At 52.6% G+C, this 12,902-nt stretch overlaps 1 protein-coding gene across 1 annotated transcript in view; it reads right to left on the bottom strand.

Annotated features, from left to right (window-relative positions):
• Positions 1-429: 429 nt before the first annotated feature.
• The window catches only part of MAP6 (microtubule associated protein 6), a 32,322-nt gene continuing 19,849 nt past the window's right edge, over positions 430-12,902 (bottom strand). The window contains exons 3-4 of the mRNA XM_051779430.1: positions 11,015-11,211; positions 430-680 (exon numbers count right to left, since the gene is read on the bottom strand). Of these exons, the coding sequence (XP_051635390.1) occupies positions 611-680; positions 11,015-11,211 (267 nt within the window). The 3' untranslated portion in view covers positions 430-610. The remainder of the gene's footprint in view (positions 681-11,014; positions 11,212-12,902) is intronic.

Here is a 12,902-nt window from a genome sequence, read left to right as displayed (position 1 = left end):
CTAAACTCTTCCTACAGCAATTCCAGCTGGTACTTCACAGTTTTTCAGTAAAACACTTTTTTAGAAAATATGCTGATAAGAAACACTGATTTGCCAGCAAGTTTTGGTGTCTCGTCCAGCACTTGGTAAGGGGACTGGAGCACCTCCCCTATGGAAACCTCCCAGGCTGAGAAAGCTGGGACTGTTCACCCCAGAGAAGAGAAGGTTGTGTGGAGACCTCACAGCACCCTCCAGGTTCTGAAGGGGCTACAGGGAAACCAGAGAGGGGCTGTTCAACAGGAACTGAAGTGACAGGCCAAGGGGGAGTGGGTATAAACTGAAAGAGTAGATTTAGAATAGATATTGGTGAGAGACCCAAGTGCTGTTTCACAGCTACAAATAAAGGGAGAACTGGACCCATTTTTCTTTCTCTGACTTTACTGTACTTACATCAAGGCACAGACATGCTAAACTTCATCACACAGCTCCTGGTGACAACTCCATGTGCTTGAGAGACAGGAGAAGGTGTCACTGAGCTCTGCTTGTCGGCTGTATTGGAGGCCGCCAGGCCATACACATTCCATGCAGACTATCCGTGTGCTCCAGCGGCTGCTCGGAGGAGTTCCCGACCTCACAAGGGTTGGTCCTGCACCAAGGTACTTGGCTCTTGCTCTGTAGCACCAGGGTTTTTCTCAGGGGTCCTGGAAGCAGAGAAAGAGCATCATTGCAAAGCTGTCAGAGCAATCAACTGGTGACGACAACACGCTGTCACCCCGGGGCTGGGGTTTGCCCCGTGCCCAGGGGCCCTGCAGTGCCCCCCAGGCACATGTTTGGTGTGTCCTCAGGCTGTTTGGTGAGGCTGGTCCTGGGTCCTGGGCCCTGCAAGGAGCTGCTCCAAAACCCATAGATGTCCACAAAACTGGGAAGGCTGGGGCTCTGGACTCCTTGTTGAGCTGTGAGCAGGACCATACCCACCATCAGCCCCAAAATGTGCTTGCCAATTGATTATAACCTGCATGGAATGGGTTTGACACCTCGCTGTGTGACTGGCCCCCAAAGCAGCAGCTTGTTCCCCTCGAGGTGGGTGCTGGAAGCCCTGTCCCAGGGGAGCCAAGTTCTTGTGCTGCTCAGGAAGGACCTGGCTCCTCTCAAAACAACCAGCCCTCTCAAAACAAGCCCAGCCCACATATCCTAACCCCAGTGTGAGAGTAGCTCTCCTCTTCCATGCCCCCAGGAGACACCAGGGGCTGAGGGTTGATCCATCCAGGCACTGGATGCCTGCTGGGATCAGCTCTGGAGCCAGCCCTGTACCTGAGGTGCTGGAGGAAAGGCTGGGTCTTGCAGAAGCGCAGAGGGAGGGATGGGGAAAGGAAAGAGCTGCAGGGAACAAGGGAATCAATCTTCATTAGGAGAGAGAAGGAGGATCTGCAGCGATGAGGAGAGAGGTGTGATGGATGGGGAGGGATCTGTGAGGCTGCAGGAAGGCAGAAAGCAGATGGAGAGGCAGGAGAAACCTGCTTGGCTTTCAAATGGGCAGCTTTACACGGTGGTTGCATCAAGGCACTGTGGAGATGCCCATTCACCCCCCAGCCCGACGCTGTCTTTGGGAATGGTTCCAGCTCAGAGGAGGGAAGGAGGTGCTGACACCATGGCCAGGAGGCCAGGGGCTGGTGACCATCTCCTTGGCCCATGAAACCAGCCCAGCCCAGACACAGGAGTCCAACCACCCCTGCAGGAGAGGCTCGTGGGGCAGCACCATGTGGAGAAGCCTGGCAGGACCATGTGGAGAAGCCTGGTAGGACCATGTGGAAGAGCCTGGCAGGACAGCTCTCCCTCAAATCCTCACCCTGGCCCTGCCCTGTGTGCTGGCCACGAGGAGCCCTTTGCTGCCAGAAGCTGTTGGCAGAGGCTGGGAGAAAATCTGCTGAGTTCTTTCCAGTTCCTATGGGCTTGAGGTGAACCCAGAACCATAAATCAGAGGATTAGGGGAAAATGCTCAGGCTGTCCTGTGCCAGTGTGTATGTGATGATCCAGGCTCAACAGGATGCAGGGGAGCCAACACCTCTCCCTTGGTGTCCAACCCCACTCTTTCTGCTGCCCTTCATTTCAGAATAGAGCTTTGAAAGTAAAACCAGCTCTGAAGCAACATAAATTCTCTGTCATCCATCAACATTTTTCCTGAGTCCTTGCCAGAGTCACCAAGTGACTTCTCATCAGCACTGGGCTGGTCCCTCTCTGCCGAGGCCGAAAGCTGGTGCATGCAGTGTATGTTCTTCATTTTAATCTACTGGCTCTCTTCCCATGACTGGCTGCATCCTTCAGCCATGGATTTCAGGCTAAGACCCAGCCTCCTGGAGAAGAAAGAGTCTGCATCCCATCCCCATCCCCATCTCCATCCCCTGGTTTCCTCTTTGTTTGCACTGGATACAGACAACTGTGTGACTGCCTGTCCCAGTAAAGCTCATTCCAAACTGGGAGGAGTGTGAGGAGGAGGTGATTCCATTTTTGTCTCCAGGGCCACCAGAGGATGCAGAGCAGGACCAGCCCTGGCTGCTCTCCGCGGGGCTGCACAGCGAGGTCTGGCCCTTGGCAAGATGGAGCTGGGAGGGTGTAAGGCAGCATTCCAGCCTTGCTCTGCACCCCAGCAACCTGAGGGGCTGCTGTCACTGCACAGCTTGGGGGAGATCTGGAAACCTGCCCCAGTTTGGGGTCAGCAAGGTCTGGAGGAGGAGAAGGTACCTGGTTGTGAGGTCTGAGCTGGCGGAGGTGTGAGGTGAGCAACAAGGACCTTGGCCCTTCAGAGTTCAAACCAAGGTCTGCCTGCAAAGCAGCAGATAGAGAAGCTCTCACAGAGCTCTCCTGGCACAAGTCTAGGTGCCAGAAGACTTCAGTGGACCCCCAAGGTCAGCTGGGGACCTCAGTGGCACATCTAGTCCTGGCCTGGGATGGAGGAAGCAAATGTTCAGGGCACCTTCTGAGCCACAAGAAACCTCTTGGGCATCCATCTCTGGAACATGCCAAGCCAGCTTCTGCTGCTTGCCCTGGGAGATGCATCTGCTTGGGCTTGCACTGACACACTTGTGCCCACTGTTCTCTGTCCCAGAGCAATGACGTTCCTTTACCATCAGCTGCTTCTGCTCTGGGCTACAAGAGTTCTCCTTCACTCTCCTCGCCTGCTGCATCTGTTGAGCCACCTGGCAGCACAGGACACCTCTGCAGGGAGCTGGAGGAAGGCCAACCTCTTTATCAGATGCACCAGGGTGGCAAGGGACAGGAGGTGCTGCAGCTCCGAGTGTGCCGGGCTCCTACGCTGCCAGCAGGGCTCGTCCCTGGGGCTGTAAAAGAGAGAAACAAAGGTACCAGAGGACAAAAGCACGAGCAGAGTGACCCCAAAAGACTGTGGGGAGAGAGGCAGCAGTGAGAGCAACTGCTCCACTGGCCACAGGGACAGACACATGATGCACTTGCAGACACATCCAGTGAAGCCACACCAAGAAAGGAGAGAGAGAAGGGGCAGTCGGTGGGTGAGGTATCGTTTATTCCAAGCAGTGGGTGAGATCACCCGGTACAGGCAGAGACAAAGGCTTTACAGTCCAAGAGACAGCACACCAGACACTCGCTGGGGGGAACGGGAAGGACAAGGCTCCTGCTGGAGCTGGGAATTCAGGATGGTGTGCAGGGGAAAGGTGCTCAGGGGGAGAAAGCAAAGGGTTGGAGAAGCAGCTGTGGGACAGACAGAGAAGAGCTGGCAGGGATGAGGGAGGGGAAATGATTTTGAAGGCAAAAAGGAACAGCACCATGGGATCTGGCAGGGGTGAGGGCACTGCAGGCTGCAGGGGCAGGATCCAACAGGGCCAGGGGTGTGTGATCAGCAGTGGAACTGGGGGAGAGGAGTGGGAGCAGAGGCAAGGGGGGCAGGGACATGCAGTGTCCTGTGGCTCCTAAGCATGATCTGCGTCAGGAAATCAAAGGTGCCTTGCTCGTGTCCCTGCTGATAAATCACAGGACAACACAATGGTCTGGAAGGATTTGAAGATCATCCAACGCCCCTGCCACGAGCAGGGACACCTTCCACTATCCCAGCTTGCTCCAAGCCCTGTCCAACCTGGCCTTGGACACTTCCAGGGATCCAGGGGCAGCCACAGCTTCTCTGGGCAAATCCCTTGGCTCCAAACAAGGTGGCCACAGCTGAGCTTGTCTTCAGCTGGGTCCTAAATCCTGAACCAGCCCAAGGAGCAGCTCAGTCCAAAGGCCAGGAGCTACTCTCCATGTTTCCCTATCCTGACCACCTGGTCCTGGCACCACCAAGTTCTCCTGGGTGCTGTTTAACCGATAAAGACAGACCCACCCTCCACCCTGTGTCATGCCTGGTGCTCCTCACCCTCTGCTGGGAGCCAGCTCTCCAGACCCCTCCCAGAGCCAGGCAGGACGTGCAGGTCTCCCCAGGAAGACACAGGAGACCCAGCTTTGCTCAGGGGCTTGGGGCTGCTGCATGCCACAGGCTGGGGCAGGGTGGGCAGGGGACAATAGGGAGGGGGCAGAAATGCTTCCCCCTTCCATCTCTCACACCACTGAATGCACTGAAGGCACAGTTATCATTCCTCAGGGCTCTCACACGTCTCTGAGGTCTGTCACTGCTCCTCATCCATCATTTTCCCGGTGGCTGGTCCTTGGCTTCCCTGGAGCACACTGCCTGCAGGGAGGGCTGGCCTTTTAGGAAGCAGAAAGATGCCTTCAATTCATTAGCAGGATTTTCTTTCATCCTTGCCTCATATCTTCTCCACAGGACCATCAGGATTAGGTAGCTGTTCCCAAGGCACCCTGCAACAGAAATGAGGTGTTCACAAGCAGCTCAGAGTTCCTGACAGACCAGCAGTCCTGAGGTGCTCAGAGCTCTGTCACCCCCATCCCACACCCCCCAGCTTGGGAGCAGACCCAGTGGCACTGGGGAGATTGCTCCCAGCCCAGAAAGCTCACAGGTACAAGGACAATTCCCCAGTGGGATCAAACTTACCATGGCACTGCTGGAACCAGGCAGAGCTGAAGCCCATGTCTGAACATCACAGTACTTCCCAGCTGTGGAAAAGATACTGTTCTTAGAGCTGAGTACATCCATATCATCCTGCTCATACTAGAGAATTTCTTCTTCCTGCATGGCTCCTCTTCTGTAGCTGATGCCACTCTTGGGGATGGCAGTTATTCCTTGGATGTTGGGAGACACAACTTATCACAGAGGCATCTTCTTAAAAAGTCCCTTTCTCTCCTGCACTGGCACATCTTTAAATAAACCCTAAATCCAGAGAATATTATGACACACAAGAGGCTGCATTTGTACAAGGGCTGACATGTCAGCTGATGAAACATCTGCACTCATCCTTTCACCAGCCAGGGATGTAACAACAATCACTGAGGTTTTCAGAGGAGGCTGAGAGATTTGGAAGTGTCAGTGCTGATAAATCTCAGTCCTGTGCCCAGGCTGGAATGGAAGGATGGGGAGTATCAAGGGGGAACTTCCCCATCCCCCCATGCACAAGGATTCCAGGTGTGCACACAGGGTATCTAAAAGCAGTTCATTAACATGGGAAGGATGGAGGTCACTCCTCGTGGGGCTGCTCAGGGCAGGCAGGGTGACACCTCTGCAAAGCCACACTCAGGTCACAGCATTATTTAGGCTGGAAAACACCTCTAAGATGCTCCCTTATCAAGAGTTCGAGAAGAAGACTTTTGACTCTTTAAATTCCAGTTATTCTCCCCCTCCTTGTCCCCTCCCCCAGACCCCAACACTGACCATTAGGGTGGGAGCAGGTGGGGTCCCCATCCATGCTGCAGCATGGAAAAGCCCCTGGACCTTTGTGTCACGGGAGAAACATTTCTTTGGCCATTATGGAATTGTCACAGACAAGCCCCAAGAATGACAGATCCCTTAAAAATGAACATTTTCTCCAATACCAGCTGTGGAGGGTGAAATGGTAAATCCCCTGACCTACAGCCCAGCTGAAACACTGCAAAGGTCATCCAGGGGTGTGTGGCTGATGGATGGATGGAGCTGGTGGGGAAGGGACAGGGAAGGCAGGGTGGTACAGCAGGACATCAGAAAGCAGCACCGGTATCAGCAGGTGGTCACAGGCGGAATAAATTCAGGCAGTGATCTGTAAACCAGGCAGGGATGTGCAATAGCCCCCAGCAGCAGTAAGGCAGAGAAGGGTTGGTGCTCCAGGGAGGTAACAGGGCTGTGGTGGAGGAAAGATTTCAGAGTTATAGACCTTTAAGACCATCTAGTTTCAAACTCCCTACCATGGGACACCTTCCACTAGACCAGATTGCTCAAAAATACAATAGTTTTCTTCAGGTCGGTGAGGATTTTATTGGAGCGTCCATTAAAAGAGAAAACATGACTAAAAATCAAAATTGCAGGTTAATTAAAAGAAAAAAAGATTAGGGTCACCATTTAAAATAAAATTGTGCCCCCAGCCCTGCTTTTTCACAACCACCATTTTCTCCAGATATCCAACACTTTCATCAATATAAAACCAGAACTCGGCATTTCCACAGGCTCTCAAAGTGCTCAACCCAAGAACTTGCCACCTCCTTTCAGTGAGGGTTTACAGCCCCTTGACCCCTCATGGGCTTTTCAGGTGGTTTCCACAGAGTCCCAGAATGGTTTGGATTGGAAGGGACCTCAAACCTCATCTCATTCCAACCCCCTGCCACGGGCAGGGACACCTCCCACTAGACCAGGTTGCCCAGGCTTGGTTTTGGGAGAAAAGCAAAGCTGTAGGCAGTTGGAAAGGTGTCATTAACATTGGAAAAGGGTGTGCAATCAAGTCATCTCATCCACATCACCTCCCCTCCCTCCAGCTCTCTGTGGGGTTTGCTCCCTGAGCCACTGAAGGTGGGCATGAGGGGGCTCAGCAGGGCTCTCACTTCACAGATCCTCTGCTCACAGACATTTCACACGGAAAATAAAGGCAAACCTGCTCCAACCACACGGCTTCACTGCCCTCTGAGTGCTCCAGGATAGTCTGGGGTAAGCAGCCACCTAAAGGGAGCCAGGTTGTGCCTACGGAAGGGAACTGCCTATGGAAGGGGCAGTTCTAACAACACAAGCCTGATTTCAGTTGGAAGGGCATTTCTTTCACTAAACTGTGCTTCTTATCGAGAAAACAAGCTCCAGGAGGTGGTATTCGTCTTCAGCATTTATTTATCATTGGAAAAAGAACCCTTTGAGCAAGCAAAGATCACAAGCACGTCACAATCAATTGGCTATACATTAATTTGTGTGTGTGTGTGTGTGTGTGTGTGTGTGTCACTCTCATCAGAACAGCAACAAGGAGAAAGCACCACGAGGAGGTGTGCTCAACATGTTTACAAGAGACAATCCGTGATATGCAACCAAACCCAGGCCACAAAATATTAATTAGACACTTCCTATCTGCCTCCAAGAGGCGAGAGTTTGTGGAATTCGTGGGTGCCAGGTCTGCACACCCAGCAGATGGAGAAGCAGGTGATTGGTGTGCGAAGCGTCAGAGAAACAGGAGCTCAGTCAGCAAATTAGCACCATTTTGCAGAAAGGAGTAACAGTACAATACAGTGAAAATGCAAAAGCAAGCAACAGACAGCACAGGAACTCTCACACAGGGTAAAAAGCAAAACAATTTTTTTTTCTTTCTTTTTTACAAGGAAAGCAGAACATAATTACAGATCAGCATCGTGGGAGCTGCAAACACAGAACAGCAGAGCAGTTTCCCAGCGGGATCGACAAGCTCAGAGCCCAAAGTGAACTTGGAACGGCAGAGATTTGGTCTCCTTTCTGATAAACCTGAGTGGGTTGGATGGGCACAGAGCCTGGGGAGGGCAGAGTGGGCAGGGTTTCCCCCTTGAGGCTCGACTCTGCTGCATTTCCTGGCGTTCAGTGCAGTGCTAACTGTGTGCTGAGGGGGGTTGGATGCATGCTGAGACCTGCTGCACATGGAGCACAGCCCAAGGATGTCTATCCCAGTTCTGTTGCTGTTGAGAGGGGGGTCTCCAGGCCCTACCAGTCTCCCAGAAAAAAAACCCTCCAAGGACCATTCATCCCACCCTCAGAGAGGTGGCCAAAATAGGCGGCTCAATGGCCCTTGGGAAGTTCCTTCCTAGGGGGGAGATTTGGACCCCTGGCTAACACTTCACACCTGGTTTTGTACTGAGCTCATGGAATGGTTTGGGTTGGAAGGGCCTTAAAGACCACCAGGATCCAAGCCCCCGCCACCAAAAAACTTCATGTGCTAAGGAACACAAAGCCATGCTGTGACCACTCACTGTGCACGTTCCACTCAGACACTGGGATGGATGCTCTCCATTGAGAAGGAGCAATCCCGGAGCTCATGGATGTTCAGCAGTTGATCCAGAGTCATGGAGATGCTTTGATTAGGTGGTCTGAGCACCTGAATCATGTTCCTTGGGCAAAATTTAGTTAACCTTGAAGTCAAGGGCTAAATTCCCCCTGAACTCAAGGCGAGACGGTGGCAAAGCGTGAACGTGTCCCTTTCAATGTGACACTCGGGGCCAAAAAACAACGGGGACAATTGTTTGGTGTGGTCTGTCCTTCTGTCAGATTGGTGTGTTGGGCTGTTGGGAACTGTCTAGTGCCTTCCTGACGTGTCCTGCCTGCTGTGACACATCATCTTCAGGGCTGGTGCCACATCCTGCGACAGCAGAGGACGCTACTGAGGAGTGGGAAGATGCATGAAGCACCTCAAAAGCCAAGGAATCACACCAAGCCTTGGGAGCTCATCTTCTCTGGCCAGTTGTCCCTTGTGGGTGGGAAGAGCTGTGAGCACACCCGTCTCCCCCAGCTCAGTGCTGGAGACAGAGCTGAGCTGCTGCAGGGGCTTCTGAGCACTCAGGAAAGCAATGGTCAGTATGCACAGGTCAGCATCTCCATGAGGGCATGCACATCAAAATTAAAAAAAAAAAAAAAAAAAGCACTACATTCACAAAGATTTCCACAGTTTTACTTCCTGGAGGATTTTCCCTGGTTTCCTCCCAAACAGCGGAGGTTTAAATATATATATATATTTCTATATATGAATATATATTTTCCACAGACACAACCTGACTAGCTCATAGCACACAGTTCTAACACAGCTAAGCTTTGGAAACACACCACTGGGTTCAGAACACTACACTCACTGCTACTCGAAGGGTTAGGCTGTCAGCAAGGTAAACAGGACACGTCACACGACACACTGAACGTGGCACTTACTCAGCACTAAGGCCAGCAAACCTCACTACCTGTACAGCACAGAGCTTCCCTCCCCTTGGGAAACTCCCTCTCAGCCTTGCAGCCCACCACTCATTTATGTTTCCAAAAAAAACCCCAATCCTAACGGGGTGAGACCCCAAAAGTGGGACTCCTCATCCTCCCAACACGTCCCTTTCTCTGTTATGTTTCACATCCCTAAAACACCCTGGGCAGTGAGACTTTCCTCATCCCAGTGCCTCCCTACCCTACCTCCCACCTCTCTCTCCCTCCTTCCCAATTGTCCTCCAGGAGTTTCACACTGGACTTCACGTTAGGAGAGAAATTTTGGGGCTGCCAAAATAAAAAATGAGAACCCTGCACCTTGACTTGAGGCCTCTCTGCTATGGGAGAGTTTAACAGCTCAGTTTGGTGGGATCAAGGTAAGTCCTCATGTATTTAGGACCCAATCCAGGAGTTAGGCACAATAAATTCGGATTGGGACCACAGCTCTCCCAGCTCCCACTGCTGCAGTGACCCAGGTTCTGGGGGATGCAGGGCCAGCCCGTTGGGCCAGGTCACACTGCTGACAAATGGTCCTGCCGTGTTCAGAGCTTCCAAACTGGGCTGTGGGGATTTCCTGCAGTAAGGGCACAGTAAATAGGATTGGAACCCTGAGATCTTGTCTGGAGGGACTCTAGGGATCCCAACATCTTTTTTTGGGGCCCTCTTGGGATGCTTATGAGCCCACATGAACCCCAGCAGCCGGAAGGATCAGCACAGCAGAGGCCGACAGCTCCAGCCGACCTCGGTGACACGGTTCTTTCTACCTCTTGGAAGGGCACCCCTGCAAACCAAACCTCCTTCTGAAACCTAACTCTGCCTGCTGGCACCCCAGGAGTGAAAAAAGCAGACCAAGATTCCAACCAAACTGGGAATAATTAAAAAGGCCCATAACCTGGGGGAAACAATAGGGAAGAACAACCTGCTGATAACCCCGTCTAACCTGCCACAGGCTTGGAAAGTCTTCACTGCTCTCTATGCCTTCCCTCACTCAGTTTTTTATTTAAAATCAAGGACTTCAAGTGGTTTTGAGGGTGAAGGTGCCTTGATGCAGCTGGACCTGCCCCCAGCTACCCTGGGGGAGGATTTGGCCCTTAATTTCCACGGGATCTCCTTTCCCATTGCTTCTTGGAGCAGAAATCCCACCAGTGCAACCAGGGGGAATCACTCTTGGCCACACCACTGGTTCTGGTGGATTCCCAGCAGATCCACACCACTGGTTCTGGTGGATTCCCAGCAGATCCACAGCACCATGAATGAACCTGATCCTCTCTGCCTCCAAAACCCTTCACCCACCAGCACCAGTGGGAGACGACCCAACAAGGGCCAACCCAAAAGGGCCTCCTGGGATGAGAGCAGAGCCCTTCCGTGGCTCCACGGGCACTTCCACGCTGGCAAAGCCCTAAAGGACCAGCCCAAGGAAAGGGCCAGGCTGTTGGATGCAACCATGATCCATCACCTCCATCTCCTACGCCCTGCTCATGCATTCCCACGTCCCTCACTCTGTGCAGAGCCGTGTTGTGCAGGCAAAGCAGAACAACCTGACCTCAGAAACAAGGATTCCCTAATCCTCCTTGGAAATAAAACAGAAAAGCTTCTAATACAATCAGAACAAAAAGCAGATTAGAAGCCTCTAATTAATTTTGTGGCCTTTATTTAATCAAATGGGTGGGAGGGGGGAAAAAAAGAAGGAAAAAAGAAATAAAAGGGGAAAAAAAAACGAGTAAGAAAGGAAAGTGCAGTGACATTTACTCTTTTGCCTCAGCCAGTTTATTGTTCATCTCTTTACTTTTCTCCTTGTCCTCTGGCTTTGCTGTGTTGGAGGTCTCGGCGCTCTTTTTCTTGGCAGCCCGGCCAGATGCAATCTGCTTGTCTTTGGCCTTTTTCAGGGGTTTATGGCTTGTTGTGGTCTTTTTTGGTTTGGAAGGCTTTATGCTAGGCTTTTCCACCTGCATGGAGGACAGGCAAAACGACAACAGACAAGGAGAGAGAGAGAGAGAGACAGAGACAGAGACAGAGAGACACAAGGACAGGTGGAAAACAGGATTTAGATCAGAAACAACACAAATGTTCCTCGTCCGCTCACCTCTGCCCTGCCACGAAGGAGGGGAGCAGCTGGGCTCATGCTGGGTTGCAAATGGCCAGCTCCTTTGCTGATGCCCTGAAGTCACAGAGCCCCTGGAGCCAGCAGAGCCCGTTGCATCCAGATCAGGACACAGCAGGATGAACAGGAGAGGGAATATTATCAGGCATTTTAGCAATTCCCCCATCTCTCTCTGACTTCAGGAAGGGCTTTGCAAGCCCACAGGGGAATTGTCTCTCTCTGGATTGGAAGCAGAGAAATGATGCTCAGGACAAAGAGGCTGCTACAAATCCCCGCCCTTCCTGCAGGACAGGACTCCTCTATCTGTTCTTAACAGATTCCCACAGCACAGGAAAATTCCTTGGGGATACCTGGGGCACAGGACAATGACTGGCACCTGGAGAAAAGTGCACAACAGCGTCTTGTTTCTACAGCCCCCAAAATAGGAAGAGCAGCTACAAAATTAAGGAGGAACAGAAGCCTTTAGCTCCTCCGTGCCTGCCTTGCCACCCCTCACAGATCCAACACTCCTGAACTCTGGGAAGGACTAATAGTCCTGGGTTTAAAACTGCACAAACTCCTTTCAAATGCAGATCCACCACTGCTCCTGGAAAACAAGGCTGGAAGACATTTCAGCTCAGGTCCTTCTCCACACATGTCCTGGATCTGATCAAAGCCAGGAGTGGGTACTGTCACTCTCTGTGCTCTGAATTAACTGCAGATGAGGATTTGGCTCTCACCATGTTGTTCCTGGGAAAAAGAGCAATGTGGAGTTCCTATAGTTTTAGAGGGAGAAACAGAAAGCTGCCTAGATAATCATGTGGGAAATGACAACACAAAACCCTCTTCATCTGGGCCCTGCCCTCACTCCTCAGTTTGACACAGGGCACTATTCTCTCCAAAGTGCACCGAGCTGTTCTAGAGCCCGTAGGATTATAGGATGGTTTGGGTTGGAAGAGTCCTTAAAAACCATCTATTTGCAACCCCCTACCACAGGCAGGGACACCTTCCACTAGCCCAGGCTGCTCCAAGCCCTGTCCAACCTGGCCTTGGACACTTCCAGGGATCCAGGGGCAGCCACAGCTTCTCTGGGCAACCTGTGCCAGGGCCTCCCACCCTCACAGCCAACAATTCCTTCCCAATATCCCACCTAACCCTGCCCTCTGGCAGTGAGAAGCCATTCCCTGTGTTGTCCCCAGTCCCTCTCCAGCTCTCCTGGAGCCCCTTTAGGCCCTGCAAGGGGCTCTCAGCTCTCCCTGGATCCTTCCCTTCTCCAGGGGAACCCCCCCAGCTCCCCCAGCCTGGCTCCAGAGCAGAGGGGCTCCAGCCCTGGCAGCAGCTCCGGGGCCTCCTCTGGACTCTCTCCAGCAGCTCCACGTCCCTGTGCTGTTGTTCCCCAGGGCTGGAGGCAGCTCTGCCCCCACCCGAGGGGGCAGAGGGGCAGAATCCCCCCCTCCCCTGCTGCCCACGCTCCCTGTGGGACCAGCCCAGGGCACGGGAGGTTTCTGGGCTGCCAGAGCACGTGGCCAGGGCATGTTTTAGTTCTCCCTCCACCAC

Source organism: Manacus candei, unplaced genomic scaffold, assembly GCF_025592945.1.
Source record: "Manacus candei isolate 608988 ecotype Guabito, Panama unplaced genomic scaffold, ASM2559294v1 h1tg000014l, whole genome shotgun sequence".
NCBI classification, from domain to species: domain Eukaryota; kingdom Metazoa; phylum Chordata; class Aves; order Passeriformes; family Pipridae; genus Manacus; species Manacus candei.
The sequence above is the reverse complement of the archived record's forward strand: the minus strand, read 5'-3'. Positions and strand labels throughout refer to the sequence as shown.